At 50.4% G+C, this 18,824-nt stretch overlaps 1 protein-coding gene and 2 pseudogenes across 9 annotated transcripts in view; 1 reads left to right on the top strand and 2 right to left on the bottom strand.

Annotated features, from left to right (window-relative positions):
• LOC134908800 (uridine-cytidine kinase-like 1) overlaps positions 1-18,824 on the bottom strand; it is a 157,410-nt gene that overhangs the window by 14,627 nt on the left and 123,959 nt on the right. For all 9 annotated transcript variants that reach the window (XR_010175794.1, XR_010175795.1, XR_010175796.1 and 6 more), the window contains exon 14: positions 6,039-6,195. Coding sequence is in view for 2 of the 9 variants with exons in the window: in XM_063914924.1 (XP_063770994.1) it covers positions 6,039-6,195 (157 nt within the window). In the remaining 7 variants the exon portion in view is untranslated. The remainder of the gene's footprint in view (positions 1-6,038; positions 6,196-18,824) is intronic.
• On the bottom strand, positions 11,443-11,561 carry LOC134913691 (5S ribosomal RNA; annotated as a pseudogene).
• Positions 14,413-14,531, top strand: LOC134913690 (5S ribosomal RNA; annotated as a pseudogene).

The following is an 18,824-nucleotide window of genomic DNA, read 5'->3' as shown; positions in this document are numbered from 1 at the left end:
GGCAGGAGTGAGGGTGTACAGGTCGGGAGGAGGGGATTAGAGGGCAGGAGTGAGGGTGTACAGGTCGGGAGGAGGGGATTAGAGGGCAGGAGTGAGGGTGTACAGGTCGGGAGGGATTAGAGGGCAGGAGTGAGGGTGTACAGGTCGGGAGGAATTAGAGGGCAGGAGTGAGGGTGTACATGTCGGGAGGGATTAGAGGGCAGGAGTGAGGGTGTACAGGTCGGGAGGGATTAGAGGGCAGGAGTGAGGGTATACAGGTCGGGAGGGATTAGAGGGCCGGAATGAGGGTGTACAGGTCGGGAGGGAGGGATTAGAGGGCAGGAGTGAGGGTGTACAGGTCGGGAGGGGATTAGAGGGCAGGAGTGAGGGTGTACAGGTCGGGAGGGAGGGATTAGAGGGCAGGAGTGAGGGTGTACAGGTCGGGAGGGAGGGATTAGAGGGCAGGAGTGAGGGTGTACAGGTCGGGAGGGATTAGAGGGCAGGAGTGAGGGTGTACAGGTCGGGAGGGATTAGAGGGCAGGAGTGAGGGTGTACAGGTCGGGAGGGGATTAGAGGGCAGGAGTGAGGGTGTACAGGTCGGGAGGGATTAGAGGGCAGGAGTGAGGGTGTACATGTCGGGAAGGAGGGGATTAGAGGGCAGGAGTGAGGCTGTACAGGTCGGGAGGAGGGATTAGAGGGCAGGAGTGAGGGTGTACAGGTCGGGAGGGAGGGGATTAGAGGGCAGGAGTAAGGGTGTACAGGGAGGGAGGGAGGGATTAGAGGGCAGGAGTGAGGGTGTACAGGTCGGGAGGGAGGGATGGATTAGAGGGCAGGAGTGAGGGTGTACAGGTCGGGAGGGAGGGGTTTAGAGGGCAGGAGTGAGAGTGTACAGGTCAGGAGGGAGGGGATTAGAGGGCAGGAGTGAGGGTGTACAGGTCGGGAGGGATTAGAGGGCAGGAGTGAGGGTGTATAGGGAGGGAGGGATTAGAGGGCAGGAGTGAGGGTGTACAGGTCGGGAGGAGGGATTAGAGGGCAGGAGTGAGGGTGTACAGGTCGGGAGGGAGGGATTAGAGGGTAGGAGTGAGGGTGTACAGGTCGGGAGGGAGGGATTAGAGGGCAGGAGAGAGGGTGTACAGGTCGGGAGGGATTAGAGGGCAGGAGAGAGGGTGTACAGGTCGGGAGGAGGGATTAGAGGGCAGGAGTGAGGGTGTACAGGTCGGGAGGGAGGGGATTAGAGGGCAGGAGTAAGGGTGTACAGGGAGGGAGGGAGGGATTAGAGGGCAGGAGTGAGGGTGTACAGGTCGGGAGGGAGGGATGGATTAGAGGGCAGGAGTGAGGGTGTACAGGTCGGGAGGGAGGGGTTTAGAGGGCAGGAGTGAGGGTGTACAGGTCAGGAGGGAGGGGATTAGAGGGCAGGAGTGAGGGTGTACAGGTCGGGAGGGATTAGAGGGCAGGAGTGAGGGTGTATAGGGAGGGAGGGATTAGAGGGCAGGAGTGAGGGTGTACAGGTCGGGGGGAGGGATTAGAGGGCAGGAGTGAGGGTGTACAGGTCGGGAGGGAGGGATTAGAGGGTAGGAGTGAGGGTGTACAGGTCGGGAGGGAGGGATTAGAGGGCAGGAGAGAGGGTGTACAGGTCGGGGGGAGGGATTAGAGGGCAGGAGTGAGGGTGCACAGGTCGGGAGGGATTAGAGGGCAGGAGTGAGGGTGTACAGGTCGGGAGGAGGGGTTTAGAGGGCAGGAGTGAGGGTGTACAGGTCGGGAGGGAGGGGATTAAAGTGCAGGAGTGAGGGTGTACAGGTCGGGAGGAGGGGTTTAGAGGGCAGGAGTGAGGGTGTACAGGTTGGGAGGAGGGATTAGAGGGCAGGAGTGAGGGTGTACAGGTCGGGAGGAGGGGTTTAGAGGGCAGGAGTGAGGGTGTACAGGTTAGGAGGAGGGATTAGAGGGCAGGAGTGAGGGTGTACAGGTCGGGAGGAGGGGATTAGAGGGCAGGAGTGAGGGTGTACAGGTCGGGAGGGAGGGGATTAAAGTGCAGGAGTGAGGGTGTACAGGTCGGGAGGGATTAGAGGGCAGGAGTGAGGGTGTACAGGTCGGGAGGAGGGGATTAGAGGGCAGGAGTGAGGGTGTACAGGTCGGGAGGGATTAGAGGGCAGGAGTGAGGGTGTACAGGTCGGGAGGAGGGATTAGAGGGCAGGAGTGAGGGTGTACAGGTCGGGAGGAGGGATTAGAGGGCAGGAGTGAGGGTGTACAGGTCGGGAGGGATTAGAGGGCAGGAGTGAGGGTGTACAGGTCGGGAGGGATTAGAGGGCAGGAGTGAGGGTGTACAGGTCGAGAGGAGGGGATTAGAGGGCAGGAGTGAGGGTGTACAGGTTGGGAGGAGGGATTAGAGGGCAGGAGTGAGGGTGTACAGGTTGGGAGGAGGGGATTAGAGGGCAGGAGTGAGGGTGTACAGGTTGGGAGGAGGGATTAGAGGGCAGGAGTGAGGGTGTACAGGTCGGGAGGGATTAGAGGGCAGGAGTGAGGGTGCACAGGTCGGGAGGGATTAGAGGGCAGGAGTGAGGGTGTACAGGTCGGGAGGGATTAGAGGGCAGGAGTGAGGGTGTACAGGTCGGGAGGAGGGGTTTAGAGGGCAGGAGTGAGGGTGTACAGGTTGGGAGGAGGGATTAGAGGGCAGGAGTGAGGGTGTACAGGTTGGGAGGAGGGATTAGAGGGCAGGAGTGAGGGTGTACAGGTTGGGAGGAGGGATTAGAGGGCAGGAGTGAGGGTGTACAGGCCGGGAGGGATTAGAGGGCAGGAGTGAAGGTGTACATGTCTGGAGGAGGGATTAGAGGGCAGGAGTGAGGGTGTACAGGTTGGGAGGGATTAGAGGGCAGGAGTGAGGGTGTACAGGTTGGGAGGAGGGATTAGAGGGCAGGAGTGAGGGTGTACAGGTCGGGTGGGAGGGGATTAGAGGGCAGGAGTGAGGGCGTACAGGTCGGGAGGAGGGTTTTAGAGGGCAGGAGTGAGGGCGTGCAGGTCGGGAGGAGGGATTAGAGGGCAGGAGTGAGGGCGTACAGGTCGGGAGGAGGGGTTTAGAGGGCAGGAGTGAGGGTGTACAGGTCAGGAGGGAGGGGATTAGAGGGCAGGAGTGAGGGTGTACAGGTCGGGAGGGATTAGAGGGCAGGAGTGAGGGTGTATAGGGAGGGAGGGATTAGAGGGCAGGAGTGAGGGTGTACAGGTCGGGGGGAGGGATTAGAGGGCAGGAGTGAGGGTGTACAGGTCGGGAGGGAGGGATTAGAGGGTAGGAGTGAGGGTGTACAGGTCGGGAGGGAGGGATTAGAGGGCAGGAGAGAGGGTGTACAGGTCGGGGGGAGGGATTAGAGGGCAGGAGTGAGGGTGCACAGGTCGGGAGGGATTAGAGGGCAGGAGTGAGGGTGTACAGGTCGGGAGGAGGGGTTTAGAGGGCAGGAGTGAGGGTGTACAGGTCGGGAGGGAGGGGATTAAAGTGCAGGAGTGAGGGTGTACAGGTCGGGAGGAGGGGTTTAGAGGGCAGGAGTGAGGGTGTACAGGTTGGGAGGAGGGATTAGAGGGCAGGAGTGAGGGTGTACAGGTCGGGAGGAGGGGTTTAGAGGGCAGGAGTGAGGGTGTACAGGTTAGGAGGAGGGATTAGAGGGCAGGAGTGAGGGTGTACAGGTCGGGAGGAGGGGATTAGAGGGCAGGAGTGAGGGTGTACAGGTCGGGAGGGAGGGGATTAAAGTGCAGGAGTGAGGGTGTACAGGTCGGGAGGGATTAGAGGGCAGGAGTGAGGGTGTACAGGTCGGGAGGAGGGGATTAGAGGGCAGGAGTGAGGGTGTACAGGTCGGGAGGGATTAGAGGGCAGGAGTGAGGGTGTACAGGTCGGGAGGAGGGATTAGAGGGCAGGAGTGAGGGTGTACAGGTCGGGAGGGATTAGAGGGCAGGAGTGAGGGTGTACAGGTTGGGAGGGATTAGAGGGCAGGAGTGAGGGTGTACAGGTCGAGAGGAGGGGATTAGAGGGCAGGAGTGAGGGTGTACAGGTTGGGAGGAGGGATTAGAGGGCAGGAGTGAGGGTGTACAGGTTGGGAGGAGGGGATTAGAGGGCAGGAGTGAGGGTGTACAGGTTGGGAGGAGGGATTAGAGGGCAGGAGTGAGGGTGTACAGGTCGGGAGGGATTAGAGGGCAGGAGTGAGGGTGCACAGGTCGGGAGGGATTAGAGGGCAGGAGTGAGGGTGTACAGGTCGGGAGGGATTAGAGGGCAGGAGTGAGGGTGTACAGGTCGGGAGGAGGGGTTTAGAGGGCAGGAGTGAGGGTGTACAGGTTGGGAGGAGGGATTAGAGGGCAGGAGTGAGGGTGTACAGGTTGGGAGGAGGGATTAGAGGGCAGGAGTGAGGGTGTACAGGTTGGGAGGAGGGATTAGAGGGCAGGAGTGAGGGTGTACAGGCCGGGAGGGATTAGAGGGCAGGAGTGAAGGTGTACATGTCTGGAGGAGGGATTAGAGGGCAGGAGTGAGGGTGTACAGGTTGGGAGGGATTAGAGGGCAGGAGTGAGGGTGTACAGGTTGGGAGGAGGGATTAGAGGGCAGGAGTGAGGGTGTACAGGTCGGGTGGGAGGGGATTAGAGGGCAGGAGTGAGGGCGTACAGGTCGGGAGGAGGGTTTTAGAGGGCAGGAGTGAGGGCGTGCAGGTCGGGAGGAGGGATTAGAGGGCAGGAGTGAGGGCGTACAGGTCGGGAGGAGGGGTTTAGAGGGCAGGAGTGAGGGTGTACAGGTCGGGAGGGAGGGGATTAGAGGGCAGGAGTGAGGGTGTACAGGTTGGGAGGGAGGGGATTAGAGGGCAGGAGTGAGGGTGTACAGGTTGGGAGGAGGGATTAGAGGGCAGGAGTGAGGGTGTACAGGTCGGGAGGGAGGGGATTAGAGGACAGGAGTGAGGGTGTACAGGTCGGGAGGGAGGTATTAGAGGGCAGGAGTGAGGGTGTACAGGTCGGGAGGAGGGTCTTAGAGGGCAGGTGTGAGGGCGTGCAGGTCGGGAGGAGGGATTAGAGGGCAGGAGTGAGGGCGTACAGGTCGGGAGGAGGGGTTTAGAGGGCAGGAGTGAGGGTGTACAGGTCGGGAGGGAGGGGATTAGAGGGCAGGAGTGAGGGTGTACAGGTTGGGAAGAGGGATTAGAGGGCAGGAGTGAGGGTGTACAGGTCGGGAGGGAGGGGATTAGAGGACAGGAGTGAGGGTGTACAGGTTGGGAGGGGATTAGAGGGCAGGAGTGAGGGTGTACAGGTCGGGAGGGATTAGAGGGCAGGAGTGAGGGTGTACAGGTCGGGAGGAGGGGTTTAGAGGGCAGGAGTGAGGGTGTACAGGTCGGGAGGGAGGGGATTAAAGTGCAGGAGTGAGGGTGTACAGGTCGGGAGGAGGGGTTTAGAGGGCAGGAGTGAGGGTGTACAGGTTGGGAGGAGGGATTAGAGGGCAGGAGTGAGGGTGTACAGGTCGGGAGGAGGGGCTTAGAGGGCAGGAGTGAGGGTGTACAGGTCGGGAGGGAGGGGATTAGAGGGCAGGAGTGAGGGTGTACAGGTCGGGAGGGAGGGGATTAAAGTGCAGGAGTGAGGGTGTACAGGTCGGGAGGAGGGGTTTAGAGGGCAGGAGTGAGGGTGTACAGGTTGGGAGGAGGGATTAGAGGGCAGGAGTGAGGGTGTACAGGTCGGGAGGAGGGGTTTAGAGGGCAGGAGTGAGGGTGTACAGGTCGGGAGGAGGGGTTTAGAGGGCAGGAGTGAGGGTGTACAGGTCGGGAGGAGGGGATTAGAGGGCAGGAGTGAGGGTGTACAGGTCGGGAGGGAGGGGATTAGAGGGCAGGAGTGAGGGTGTACAGGTCGGGAGGAGGGGATTAGAGGGCAGGAGTGAGGGTGTACAGGTCGGGAGGAGGGGATTAGAGGGCAGGAGTGAGGGTGTACAGGTCGGGAGGGAGGGGATTTGAGGGCAGGAGTGAGGGTGTACAGGTCGGGAGGAGGGGCTTAGAGGGCAGGAGCGAGGGCGTGCAGGGTGAGGGAGGGAGGCCTTAGATAAGGGGGCTCATTCTCACCGATGCCCGGGATGATGTGGAACTCCTGGTTGACGCGCTTATCCACAGCTGTGGTGATGATACGTACTCGCGGGAACGCATACGCCACCGAGTGTACGCCCATTTCTGCCATCAGCAACGACAGCAGGAAGATCTTCTCCTCCTGGACATCGTGATCCTGCACACAGAGACATGTATGAGGCATGGAGGACACGCTACTGGGCGTCACACGTTAGTGGAGAGGGGCGTGGACCAATGGATCTACAGTGTTACTGGCGACAGTCACTGGGTCCACACCAAATGGTCGATAGGGTCAAAAAGTCGACACATTGTTATTTTCGGCCAAAAATCTTGTACATCTCATGTTATGTAGCCACCATCAGTACAGACGTGTACCCTCACCGCGCTGCGCTCGCCACAGGTTACTATTCCCTATAGCTGTACACATGGATAGTAATACAAGCAAATGCTGAGAAAACATGAAACCCCCCCAAAAACATTGTCATGATGTCTATCTACTGAAAAGGGATATTATATATTTATTTATATATATATATATATATATATATATATATATATATATATATATATATATACATATACACACATATATATATATAATAAGAATTTACTTACCGATAATTCTATTTCTCGTAGTCCGTAGTGGATGCTGGGGACTCCGTCAGGACCATGGGGAATAGCGGCTCCGCAGGAGACAGGGCACAAAAATAAAGCTTTAGGATTAGGTGGTGTGTACTGGCTCCTCCCCCTATGACCCTCCTCCAAGCCTCAGTTAGGATACTGTGCCCGGACGAGCGTACACAATAAGGAAGGATATTGAATCCCGGGTAAGACTCATACCAGCCACACCAATCACACCGTATAACTTGTGATCTGAACCCAGTTAACAGTATGACAAACGTAGGAGCCTCTGAACAGACGGCTCACAACAAATAACAACCCGATTTTTTTGTAACAATAACTATGTACAAGTATTGCAGACAATCCGCACTTGGGATGGGCGCCCAGCATCCACTACGGACTACGAGAAATAGAATTATCGGTAAGTAAATTCTTATTTTCTCTAACGTCCTAAGTGGATGCTGGGGACTCCGTCAGGACCATGGGGATTATACCAAAGCTCCCAAACGGGCGGGAGAGTGCGGATGACTCTGCAGCACCGAATGAGAGAACTCAAGGTCCTCCTCAGCCAGGGTATCAAATTTGTAGAATTTTGCAAACGTGTTTGCCCCTGACCAAGTAGCAGCTCGGCAGAGTTGTAATGCCGAGACCCCCCCGGGCAGCCGCCCAGGATGAGCCCACTTTCCTTGTGGAATGGGCCTTGACAGATTTAGGTTGTGGCAAGCCTGCCACAGAATGTGCAAGTTGAATTGTGCTACAAATCCAACGAGCAATCGTCTGCTTAGAAGCAGGAGCACCCATCTTGTTGGGTGCATACAATATAAACAGTGAGTCAGACTTTCTGACTCCAGCCGTTCCTGAAATATATATTTTCAATGCCCGGACCACGTCCAACAACTTGGAATCCTCCAAATCGTTAGTAGCCGCAGGCACCACAATAGGTTGGTTCAGGTGAAACGCTGACACCACCTTAGGCAGAAAATGAGGACGCGTCCGCAGTTCTGCCCTGTCCGTATGGAAAATCAGATATGGGCTCTTATATGATAAAGCCGCCAATTCTGATACTCTCCTGGCTGAAGCCAGGGCCAGTAGCATGGTTACTTTCCATGTAAGATACTTCATCTCCACCGATTTGAGCGGCTCAAACCAATGGGATTTGAGAAAATCCAAGACTACATTAAGATCCCACGGTGCCACTGGGGGCACAACCGGGGGCTGTATATGTAGTACTCCTTTTACAAAAGTCTGGACTTCAGGAACTGAAGCCAATTCTTTCTGGAAGAAAATCGACAGGGCCGAAATTTGAACCTTAATGGACCCCAATTTGAGGCCCATAGACAATCCTGTTTGCAGGAAATGTAGGAATCGACCCAGTTGAAATTCCTCCGTGGGGGCCTTCCTGGCCTCACACCACGCAACATATTTCCTCCAAATGCGGTGATAATGTTGTGCAGTCACCTCCTTCCTGGCCTTTACCAGTGTAGGAATGACCTCTTCCGGAATGCCTTTTTCCTTTAGAATTCGGCGTTCAACCGCCATGCCGTCAAACGCAGCCGCTGTAAGTCTTGGAATAGACACGGTCCCTGCTGAAGCAGGTCCCGTCTTAGAGGTAGAGGCCACGGATCCTCCGTGAGCATCTCTTGAAGTTCCGGGTACCAAGTTCTTCTTGGCCAATCCGGAGCCACTAGTATCGTTCTTACTCCCTTTTGCCGTATAATTCTCAGTACTTTTGGTATGAGAGGCAGAGGAGGGAACACATACACTGACTGGAACACCCACGGTGTTACCAGAGCGTCCACAGCTATTGCCTGAGGATCTCTTGACCTGGCGCAATACCTGTCCAGTTTTTTGTTGAGGCGGGACGCCATCATATCCACCATTGGTTTTTCCCAACGGTTCACAATCATGTGGAAGACTTCTGGATGAAGTCCCCACTCTCCCGGGTGTAGATCGTGTCTGCTGAGGAAGTCTGCTTCCCAGTTGTCCACTCCCGGAATGAATACTGCTGACAGTGCTATCACATGATCTTCCGCCCAGCGAAGAATCCTTGCAGCTTCTGCCATTGCTGTCCTGCTTCTTGTGCCGCCCTGTCTGTTTACGTGGGCGACTGCCGTGATGTTGTCCGACTGGATCAACACCGGCTGACCCTGAAGCAGGGGTTTTGCCAGACTTAGAGCATTGTAAATCGCTCTTAGCTCCAGTATATTTATGTGAAGCGACATCTCCAGGCTTGACCATACTCCCTGGAAGTTTCTTCCTTGTGTGACCGCTCCCCAGCCTCTCAGACTGGCATCCGTGGTCACCAGGACCCAGTCCTGTATGCCGAATCTGCGGCCCTCTAACAGATGAGCACTCTGCAACCACCACAGAAGAGACACCCTTGTCCGTGGCGATAAGGTTATCCGCTGATGCATCTGCAGATGCGATCCGGACCATTTGTCCAGCAGATCCCACTGAAAAGTTCGTGCGTGGAATCTGCCGAATGGAATCGCTTCGTAAGAAGCCACCATCTTTCCCAGGACTCTTGTGCATTGATGCACAGACACTGTCCCTGGTTTTAGGAGGTTCCTGACAAGTTCGGATAACTCCCTGGCTTTCTCCTCCGGAAGAAACACCTTTTTCTGAACCGTGTCCAGAATCATTCCCAGGAACAGCAGACGTGTCGTCGGGGTCAACTGAGATTTTGGAAAATTCAGAATCCACCCGTGTTGTTGCAGCACTAGTTGGGTTAGTGCTACTCCGTCTTCCAGCTGTTCTCTGGATCTTGCCCTTATCAGGAGATCGTCCAAGTAAGGGATAATTAATACGCCTCTTCTTCGTAGAAGGATCATCATTTCGGCCATTACCTTGGTAAAGACCCGAGGTGCCGTGGACAATCCAAACGGCAGCGTCTGAAACTGATAATGACAGTTTTGCACCACGAACCTGAGGTACCCTTGATGTGAAGGGCAAATTGGGACATGCAGGTAAGCGTCCTTTATGTCCAGGGACACCATAAAGTCCCCTTCTTCCAGATTCGCTATCACTGCTCTGAGTGACTCCATCTTGAACTTGAATTTTTGTATGTACAGGTTCAAAGATTTGAGATTTAGAATAGGTCTTACCGAGCCGTCCGGCTTCGGTACCACAAATAGCGTGGAGTAATACCCCTTTCCCTGTTGTAGGAGGGGTACCTTGACTATCACCTGCTGAGCAAACTGCTTGTGAATGGCTTCCAATACCGTCGCCCTGTCCGAGGGAGACGTTGGCAAAGCAGACTTTAGGAACCGGCGAGGGGGAGACTTCTCGAATTCCAACCTGTAACCCTGAGATACTACCTGTAGAATCCAGGGATCCACCTGTGAGCAAGCCCACTGTGCGCTGAAATTCTTGAGTCGACCCCCCACCGTTCCTGAGTCTGCTTGTAAGGCCCCAGCGTCATGCTGAGGGCTTTGCAGAACCCTGGGAGGGCTTCTGTTCCTGGGCAGGGGCTGCTTGCTGCCCTCTCTTACCCCTTCCTCTGCCCCGAGGCAGATATGACTGTCCTTTTGTCCGCTTGTTCTTATAGGAACGAAAGGACTGCGGCTGAAAAGACGGTGTCTTTTTCTGTTGGGAGGGGGTCTGAGGTAAAAAAGTGGATTTTCCGGCAGTTGCCGTAGCCACCAGATCCGATAGACCGACGCCAAATAATTCCTCCCCTTTATACGGCAATACTTCCATATGTCGTTTGGAATCCGCATCACCTGACCACTGTCGCGTCCATAAACTCCTTCTGGCAGATATGGACATCGCATTTACTCTCGATGCCAGAGTGCAAATATCTCTCTGCGCATCTCGCATATAAAGGAAAGCATCCTTTAATTGCTCTATAGTCAATAAAATACTGTCCCTATCCAGGGTATCAATATTTTCAGTCAGGGAATCCAACCAGACGACCCCAGCACTGCACATCCAGGCTGAGGCGATGGCTGGTCGCAGTATAACACCAGTATGAGTGTATATACTTTTCAGGGTAGTTTCCAGCCTCCTATCAGCTGGATCCTTGAGGGCGGCCCTATCAGGAGACGGTAACGCCACTTGTTTTGATAAGCGTGTGAGCGCCTTATCCACCCTAGGGGGTGTTTCCCAGCGCGCCCTAACCTCTGGCGGGAAAGGGTATAATGCTAATAACTTTTTTGAAATTAGCATTTTTCTATCTGGGTTAACCCACGCTTCATCACATACATCATTTAATTCCTCTGATTCAGGAAAAACTACAGGTAGTTTTTTCACCCCCCACATAATACCCCTTTTTGTGGTACTTGTAGTATCAGAGATATGTTAGCAAAAGAAAAAGAGAGACTCTGTGTTGGGGCACGCTTGAAAAACTAAAACTTAACTTTTAATTATAGCATGATAAAATTTATGGTACACAGTTCAACACACATATAGTTTATAACATTTAAGAAGAAAAAATATAATAATAAATAATTCTCACTTTAAGAAGTAATAATTTTGGAGTAATAATTTTCCAAATGATATTATTATTTGTGGTGACAGTGACACCTGAGATGAAAATATTAAGAAATCTGTTTCTGCATAGGAGAAAATTCTTCCAATGCCTGTTATAATGGTGTGTCCTGGTAACGATTAATCTGCTATTTCAAAATCTAGAAATTTATGAGTCAAAAATAGCAATATGCCAAAGAACTCTAGATGAGTGTATGATCAGAAGGAAAATTCTATAAGAAGGAGGAAAATTAGGAATGAAAAGTGGTAATGGTCAAAGGTTGCTCCACCACCTCTACTTTTCACACAGAGATATTTATTACTGCTCCTAATATTCCCTGGAAGTCTCCCATCCAGGTACTGATCAGGCTAATCACTGCTTAGCTTCCAAGATCAGACGAGATTGGGCGTAGCCAGTGAGATATGGCAGTAATATCACATAGATTGTGAAGAGAGAATGTATGGTTATTGACATATACCTGTTAGGGTACTTCTGCTGTCCATTAATACGCACAGTTATCCTGTTACTTTAAGCATTGCAGGATAGTTATTTAACTGTCGTCAGGATGAGAGAGTACCGAACCAGTAAGTTTCAGGAAACGTATAGGTTCAGAGCCCGTCTTCTGCTGTCCACTGTCATATAATTTAATACAGCGGACAGTGGATGAGAGAGGCGGGTTTATCTGTGCCTATTGAATAAAAGTATGAAACTACACAGATATCTTAAGATTTCTTATAATAGTGCATATTCCCAGTACATACTATTAATCCTAATAGTGGTATGCAAGGAGATTTTCGCTATTAGCAATGCCCCTGAATTAATGCAGAGGAAGTTCAAAAGACAATTATAAGTGATATCTGAAACTATACGTAATAATCTGAAATTTTGTCTCACTAACTGGAGTATGGGAGTGAGAGAGAAAAAAAAAAAAGGAATTATGAAATAAGGTAAAGTAACCTAACACTATGAATAATAAATAGCAGATTTGGCAAAAATTAAACAATTAAGGACAAAACATTTTTTTGTGTCAAATATACGATACCAGGAGGTGAGTGGGCTGAACCGTGCACTGTTCAGCACCACTAGTCACAGACGGCCGTTTCACCTGGAGGTGGCTTGTTCACTGTGTGAAGTGATAGTGGAAGAAGGTCTATTTAAGGCAAAAAGGAAGGGGTGGTCTAAGAATTTGGGAGTGGTCTAAGAAGTTTGGACCAATCTCTGAGAAGAGGGAATTTAGAATGCGTGATGTCACTCAGACATCCTGCATATCACTTCCGGTTTTAAATTCGGAAGATGTTATTGTAAATCTGCATGGAGCCATGTATAGGGTTAAATAGTGCTTATGATATGGCACTAGAGAGGATAGTATTTAGAATTAATTACTAGGGCCGAGATCGAAGTATTGGCTCTATTGCCATTAGTTTAGCAGTCACTGGAGTTGTCAAGGACGCGTTCCTGGATACGGTAACGTCATTTCCGGTCGAAAAGACCGGAAGTGGCGTTGATTGCCGTTATACTGGGTTCGTGTAAGGCTCAAATGAGAAGATCACATGGGGCTGAGGATAACTGGATATGGGTCACTAATAAAGTGAGGGGGTATATATAAAATAGGATGGTGTGGCCACACTAGGAGAGAATACTCCGTGATCTGCGATGGCATGAGTGTACCGTCTTACAGGAAATGTTCAGTGGCGTCACTTCCTGTTTATATCTCAGCATTCCCAGTCTACAGACTTGTGTGGGGATATATCAGGAGATGGACACATTGCTTCCGGTTTAGAAGGCCGGAAGTAGTGAAAGTGTGACCTTTAATAGGGCTGTTTAAATGGTAGTTGTAGACTGGGGATAGCTAATAAGGCCTGCGGAATACTGTAGGAATGTAAAATTTAGTGTTTAGATGTCCCTATTGGTGGGACCATGTACGAAGTAAAAACTCCGTGACCGGAAGTAGCGTCGGAGCAGTAAAAGCTCCGTGACCGGAAGTGGCGTCGGAGCGCATAGTTCAGAGAGAGGCTTGGCTACATAATTTCTGTTCTAAAAGGACAGGAAGGGCTGTGTGTAACCATAATTGTGGACAGAAACAAAAACAAAAACAAAAACCCAAACGGAAGCAAAAACAAAAACCAAAATTGTAAAGGTGATCTATCAATAATGTTTAAGTTATGTTGATTGCTGAGCAACCATAAGGTAAATATAATAAAATAATATAATAAAATAAAAATAAAATAAAAATAAATAAAATAAAAATAAAAATAAAATTAATAATAATAATAATAATAATAATTACTGCTCCGACGCTACTTCCGGTCACTTCGATACTTCGATCTCGGCCCTAGTAATTAATTCTAAATACTATCCTCTCTAGTGCCATATCATAAGCACTATTTAACCCTATACATGGCTCCATGCAGATTTACAATAACATCTTCCGAATTTAAAACCGGAAGTGATATGCAGGATGTCTGAGTGACATCACGCATTCTAAATTCCCTCTTCTCAGAGATTGGTCCAAACTTCTTAGACCACTCCCAAATTCTTAGACCACCCCTTCCTTTTTGCCTTAAATAGACCTTCTTCCACTATCACTTCACACAGTGAACAAGCCACCTCCAGGTGAAACGGCCGTCTGTGACTAGTGGTGCTGAACAGTGCACGGTTCAGCCCACTCACCTCCTGGTATCGTATATTTGACACAAAAAAATGTTTTGTCCTTAATTGTTTAATTTTTGCCAAATCTGCTATTTATTATTCATAGTGTTAGGTTACTTTACCTTATTTCATAATTCCTTTTTTTTTTTTTCTCTCTCACTCCCATACTCCAGTTAGTGAGACAAAATTTCAGATTATTACGTATAGTTTCAGATATCACTTATAATTGTCTTTTGAACTTCCTCTGCATTAATTCAGGGGCATTGCTAATAGCGAAAATCTCCTTGCATACCACTATTAGGATTAATAGTATGTACTGGGAATATGCACTATTATAAGAAATCTTAAGATATCTGTGTAGTTTCATACTTTTATTCAATAGGCACAGATAAACCCGCCTCTCTCATCCACTGTCCGCTGTATTAAATTATATGACAGTGGACAGCAGAAGACGGGCTCTGAACCTATACGTTTCCTGAAACTTACTGGTTCGGTACTCTCTCATCCTGACGACAGTTAAATAACTATCCTGCAATGCTTAAAGTAACAGGATAACTGTGCGTATTAATGGACAGCAGAAGTACCCTAACAGGTATATGTCAATAACCATACATTCTCTCTTCACAATGTATGTGATATTACTGCCATATCTCACTGGCTACGCCCAATCTCGTCTGATCTTGGAAGCTAAGCAGTGATTAGCCTGATCAGTACCTGGATGGGAGACTTCCAGGGAATATTAGGAGCAGTAATAAATATCTCTGTGTGAAAAGTAGAGGTGGTGGAGCAACCTTTGACCATTACCACTTTTCATTCCTAATTTTCCTCCTTCTTATAGAATTTTCCTTCTGATCATACACTCATCTAGAGTTCTTTGGCATATTGCTATTTTTGACTCATAAATTTCTAGATTTTGAAATAGCAGATTAATCGTTACCAGGACACACCATTATAACAGGCATTGGAAGAATTTTCTCCTATGCAGAAACAGATTTCTTAATATTTTCATCTCAGGTGTCACTGTCACCACAAATAATAATATCATTTGGAAAATTATTACTCCAAAATTATTACTTCTTAAAGTGAGAATTATTTATTATTATATTTTTTCTTCTTAAATGTTATAAACTATATGTGTGTTGAACTGTGTACCATAAATTTTATCATGCTATAATTAAAAGTTAAGTTTTAGTTTTTCAAGCGTGCCCCAACACAGAGTCTCTCTTTTTCTTTTGCTAACATTAACATGTACTATTGACTCTGGGTGCACCACCAACCACAGTAACTCCTTAAAGACCTATACAGGCATTTCGCATGCATATGCACTGTTGGTTTACAAGGTACAAATTTCATAAAAGCCCATTACACAAAAAAATTCTTTTAGGGTCCTGTGCGGCACCAAACTGTCCTTTTTCAGTATCAGAGATATGCAAAGCCTCCTTCATTGCCGTGATCATATAACGTGTGGCCCTACTTGAAAATACGTTTGTTTCATCACCGTCGACACTAGATTCAGTGTCTGTGTCGACCGACTGAGGTAAAGGGCGCTTTACAGCCCCTGACGGTGTCTGAGACGCCTGGGCAGGTACTAACTGGTTTGCCGGCCATCTCATGTCGTCAACTGATTTTTGTAATGTGCTGACATTATCACGTAATTCCATAAACAAAGCCATCCATTCCGGTGTCGACTCCCTGGGGGGTGACATCACCATTATCGGCAATTGCTCTGCCTCCACGCCAACATCGTCCTCATACATGTCGACACACACGTACCGACACACAGCAGACACACAGGGAATGCTCTTGTCGAAGACAGGACCCCACTAGCCCTTTGGGGAGACAGAGGGAGAGTTTGCCAGCACACACCCAAGCGCTATAATATATATGGGAACAACCCTATATAAGTGTTGTTCCTTATAGCCGCTTAAATATATAAAAATATCGCCAAAATATGCCCCCCCTCTCTGTTTTACCCTGTTTCTGTAGTGCAGTGCAGGGGAGAGTCCTGGGAGCCTTCCTCACAGCGGAGCTGAGCAGGAAAATGGCGCTGTGTGCTGAGGAGAATAAGCCCCGCCCCCTATTCCGGCGGGCTTTTCTCCCGGAGTTTTAGACATTTGGCATGGGTTAAATACATACATATAGCCTTAATGGCTATATGTGATGTATTCTTTTGCCATAAAAGGTATTATATATTGCTGCCCAGGGCGCCCCCAGCAGCGCCCTGCACCCTCCGTGACCGTCTGGTGTGAAGTGTGTGACAACAATGGCGCACAGCTGCAGTGCTGTGCGCTACCTTCATGAAGACTGAAGAGCCTTCTGCCGCCTGTTTCCGGACCTTCAATCTTCAGCATCTGCAAGGGGGGTCGGCGGCGCGGCTCCGGGACGAACCCCAGGGTGAGACCTGTGTTCCGACTCCCTCTGGAGCTAATGGTGTCCAGGAGCCTAAGAATCCAATCCATCCTGCACGCAGGTGAGTTGAAATTCTCTCCCCTAAGTCCCTCGATGCAGTGAGCCTGTTGCCAGCAGGACTCACTGAAAATAAAAAACCTAAAAACTTTTTCTAAGCAGCTCTGTAGGAGAGCCACCTAGATTGCACCCTGCTCGGACGGGCACAAAAACCTAACTGAGGCTTGGAGGAGGGTCATAGGGGGAGGAGCCAGTACACACCATGTGATCCTAAAGCTTTATTTTTGTGCCCTGTCTCCTGCGGAGCCGCTATTCCCCATGGTCCTGACGGAGTCCCCAGCATCCACTTAGGACGTTAGAGAAATATATATATATACACACACACACACACACACACACACACACACACACATAGATAGAGATATAGATAGATAGATATATCTCATTCACAGAGACGATGCACTGTGACCTTTACACTGTATACAGGACCCATAGGTGCCAGTGAGCTGCAGGCCATACACTATGTGGTCAGGGCACCCATCAATCACACCGGAGCTTAACCGCCTACATGCACTCGCAGACAGTGGTGTAAGTCTGTGACCAGGATTGGCTAGAGACAATGATGTCACATGGGGGAGGGGTAGCATGGCCGCAGGTTGGGTGATCTGAGCAGCAGGCTACATACACCCGACTCTCACCGGACTGTTCTACTTACTGCTATATCCTTTTCTCTCAGTCCATCTGGGGATCACTGGACCATGGGGATGCAGGCTGACCATAAGAGCCGGCACTTCATTACACTAGTATAACTTTAAAAGAGCGTCTCCTCCCCTCAGAGCCCCTCCCCTCACCTCAGAGCCGCTCCTCTCCTCTCCCCTCGGAGCCCCTCCCCTCACCTCAGAGCCGCTTCCCTCCCCTCCTTTGGAGCCCTTTACCTCAAAGCCCCTTCCCTCACATCAGAGCCGCTCCCCTCCCCTGGAGGCCCTTACCTTAGAGCCCCTTCCCTCAGAGCCCCTCCCCTCACATCAGAGCCCCTCCCCTCTGCAGCCCATGGTCTTCAGCACAACTTCAAAAGAAGCCCTAAACCAAGGGTGAGCCACACGGCTAGGAATGTGTGGATACCGGGCACTAAAGGACTACCCGCAGAGGAAGGAAGCCAGCATAGAGATAACATAGAGAGACCGTGTACTGCTTTGCGGTCTAGGCTGCTCTCTACCGGCCCTGCACAGGTACAATCCCACTCTGACCAACATGGAGGCTAGACCTGCTGCGTTTCCAACGTGGGCCGGGTAACCTGTCTAACCTAACCTGGTGCCTCCGAGCTCAACCAGAGCCACCAGCCTGATGCTGTACTTAATGTGGACACCCGATCAGCACAGCTCAATGGGGGCCAGTTCCTAGTCTGCTAATACAGCAATAGCCCTAGCCTCCCAAATAAATAACTGGGATTAGCAACCTGCCCATGTACACGCACACTTACACACTAGGGTTCATTTTAACCTACCAGTATATTTTTGGATACACACTAGGGTCAATTTGAAGGAGGAGGAAACTGGAGTAACCGGAGGAAAGCCACGCAAGCACGGTGAGACTATACAAACTCCACACAGATAGAGTAATGTCACCATGACCTCAGTCCTGTAAGGCAGCAATGCTAGCCATCACACCATCAACTGCTAGCCGCCAAATAATTAGCAAAGCCAAAACAGCCTGACCACTGTAAGCAGACCACTGTGAAGACCAAACCGAAGAGTCAGGAAACAGAAACGGACGTTCGTTCAGAATAGGCACCGGGAGAAGACGACGTCAGGGAGTCCCAACACATAGGGCATCATAACAGCACGCGTGCCCAGAAAAGAACACAGACGGACTCGGACCTTGTACTTGTGCAGAAAATGTTGATGACACAAACCCTGAGCCATCCAGGCTTCATGGCGCAACAGGAGGCAGTCATATACATGAACTCGCAGTCATATACACCAACTCCCTCTTGAAAATGCGGAGAGAAAAACACAAAACTTAGGAAAGAGATATTCGGTTGTGTATGCCCTTAAAGATCCTACGGGGGAGTAGGGCAACTGAGACTCCCATTCAGGAACACGCATGTGGAATAGGCTCGGTACCAAGGCAGTGTAGAGAGCAGCTAAGAGTCCAACTTCAGAATTAGAAGCACTTGCCAGCGAAGGACACAACTGGCCAGTGCTAGTCCACATTGTGAGACCCAGAACACAGTAGTAACAACTAGCCCATCTAGATGACAAACTCCAGAAAAACCAACCCAGTCTCTGCAGAAACCAGCCCAGAGACTGAACAAAGAGAATGGACATCCAGAAGAACAGCTACCAATCCCTCTAGCTGAAGAGAAACTCTGGAAAAACCAACCAATGTAAGCAGAGCTGAGCCTACCATGGAACACAATAAAAAAGGAAGAAGTCGTCTGCAGGGGAGCTACAGGATGCGTGACTCCGATGCGGAGATATGGACACAAGCATAGACTCTGTCCAGCCGCACTGCTGACAAAAGACAACTGAGACCAAACCAAAGTTTATAAACGATAACCACGGTAACCTACCTGAGATTTAAAGCACCCATAACCACCGGAACAATGGCCACCTACAATGATGCTAGCAGACATCCCAGGA

Source organism: Pseudophryne corroboree, chromosome 4, assembly GCF_028390025.1.
Source record: "Pseudophryne corroboree isolate aPseCor3 chromosome 4, aPseCor3.hap2, whole genome shotgun sequence".
Lineage (NCBI taxonomy): Eukaryota > Metazoa > Chordata > Amphibia > Anura > Myobatrachidae > Pseudophryne > Pseudophryne corroboree.
This window is presented reverse-complemented; position numbering and strand designations above follow the sequence as displayed.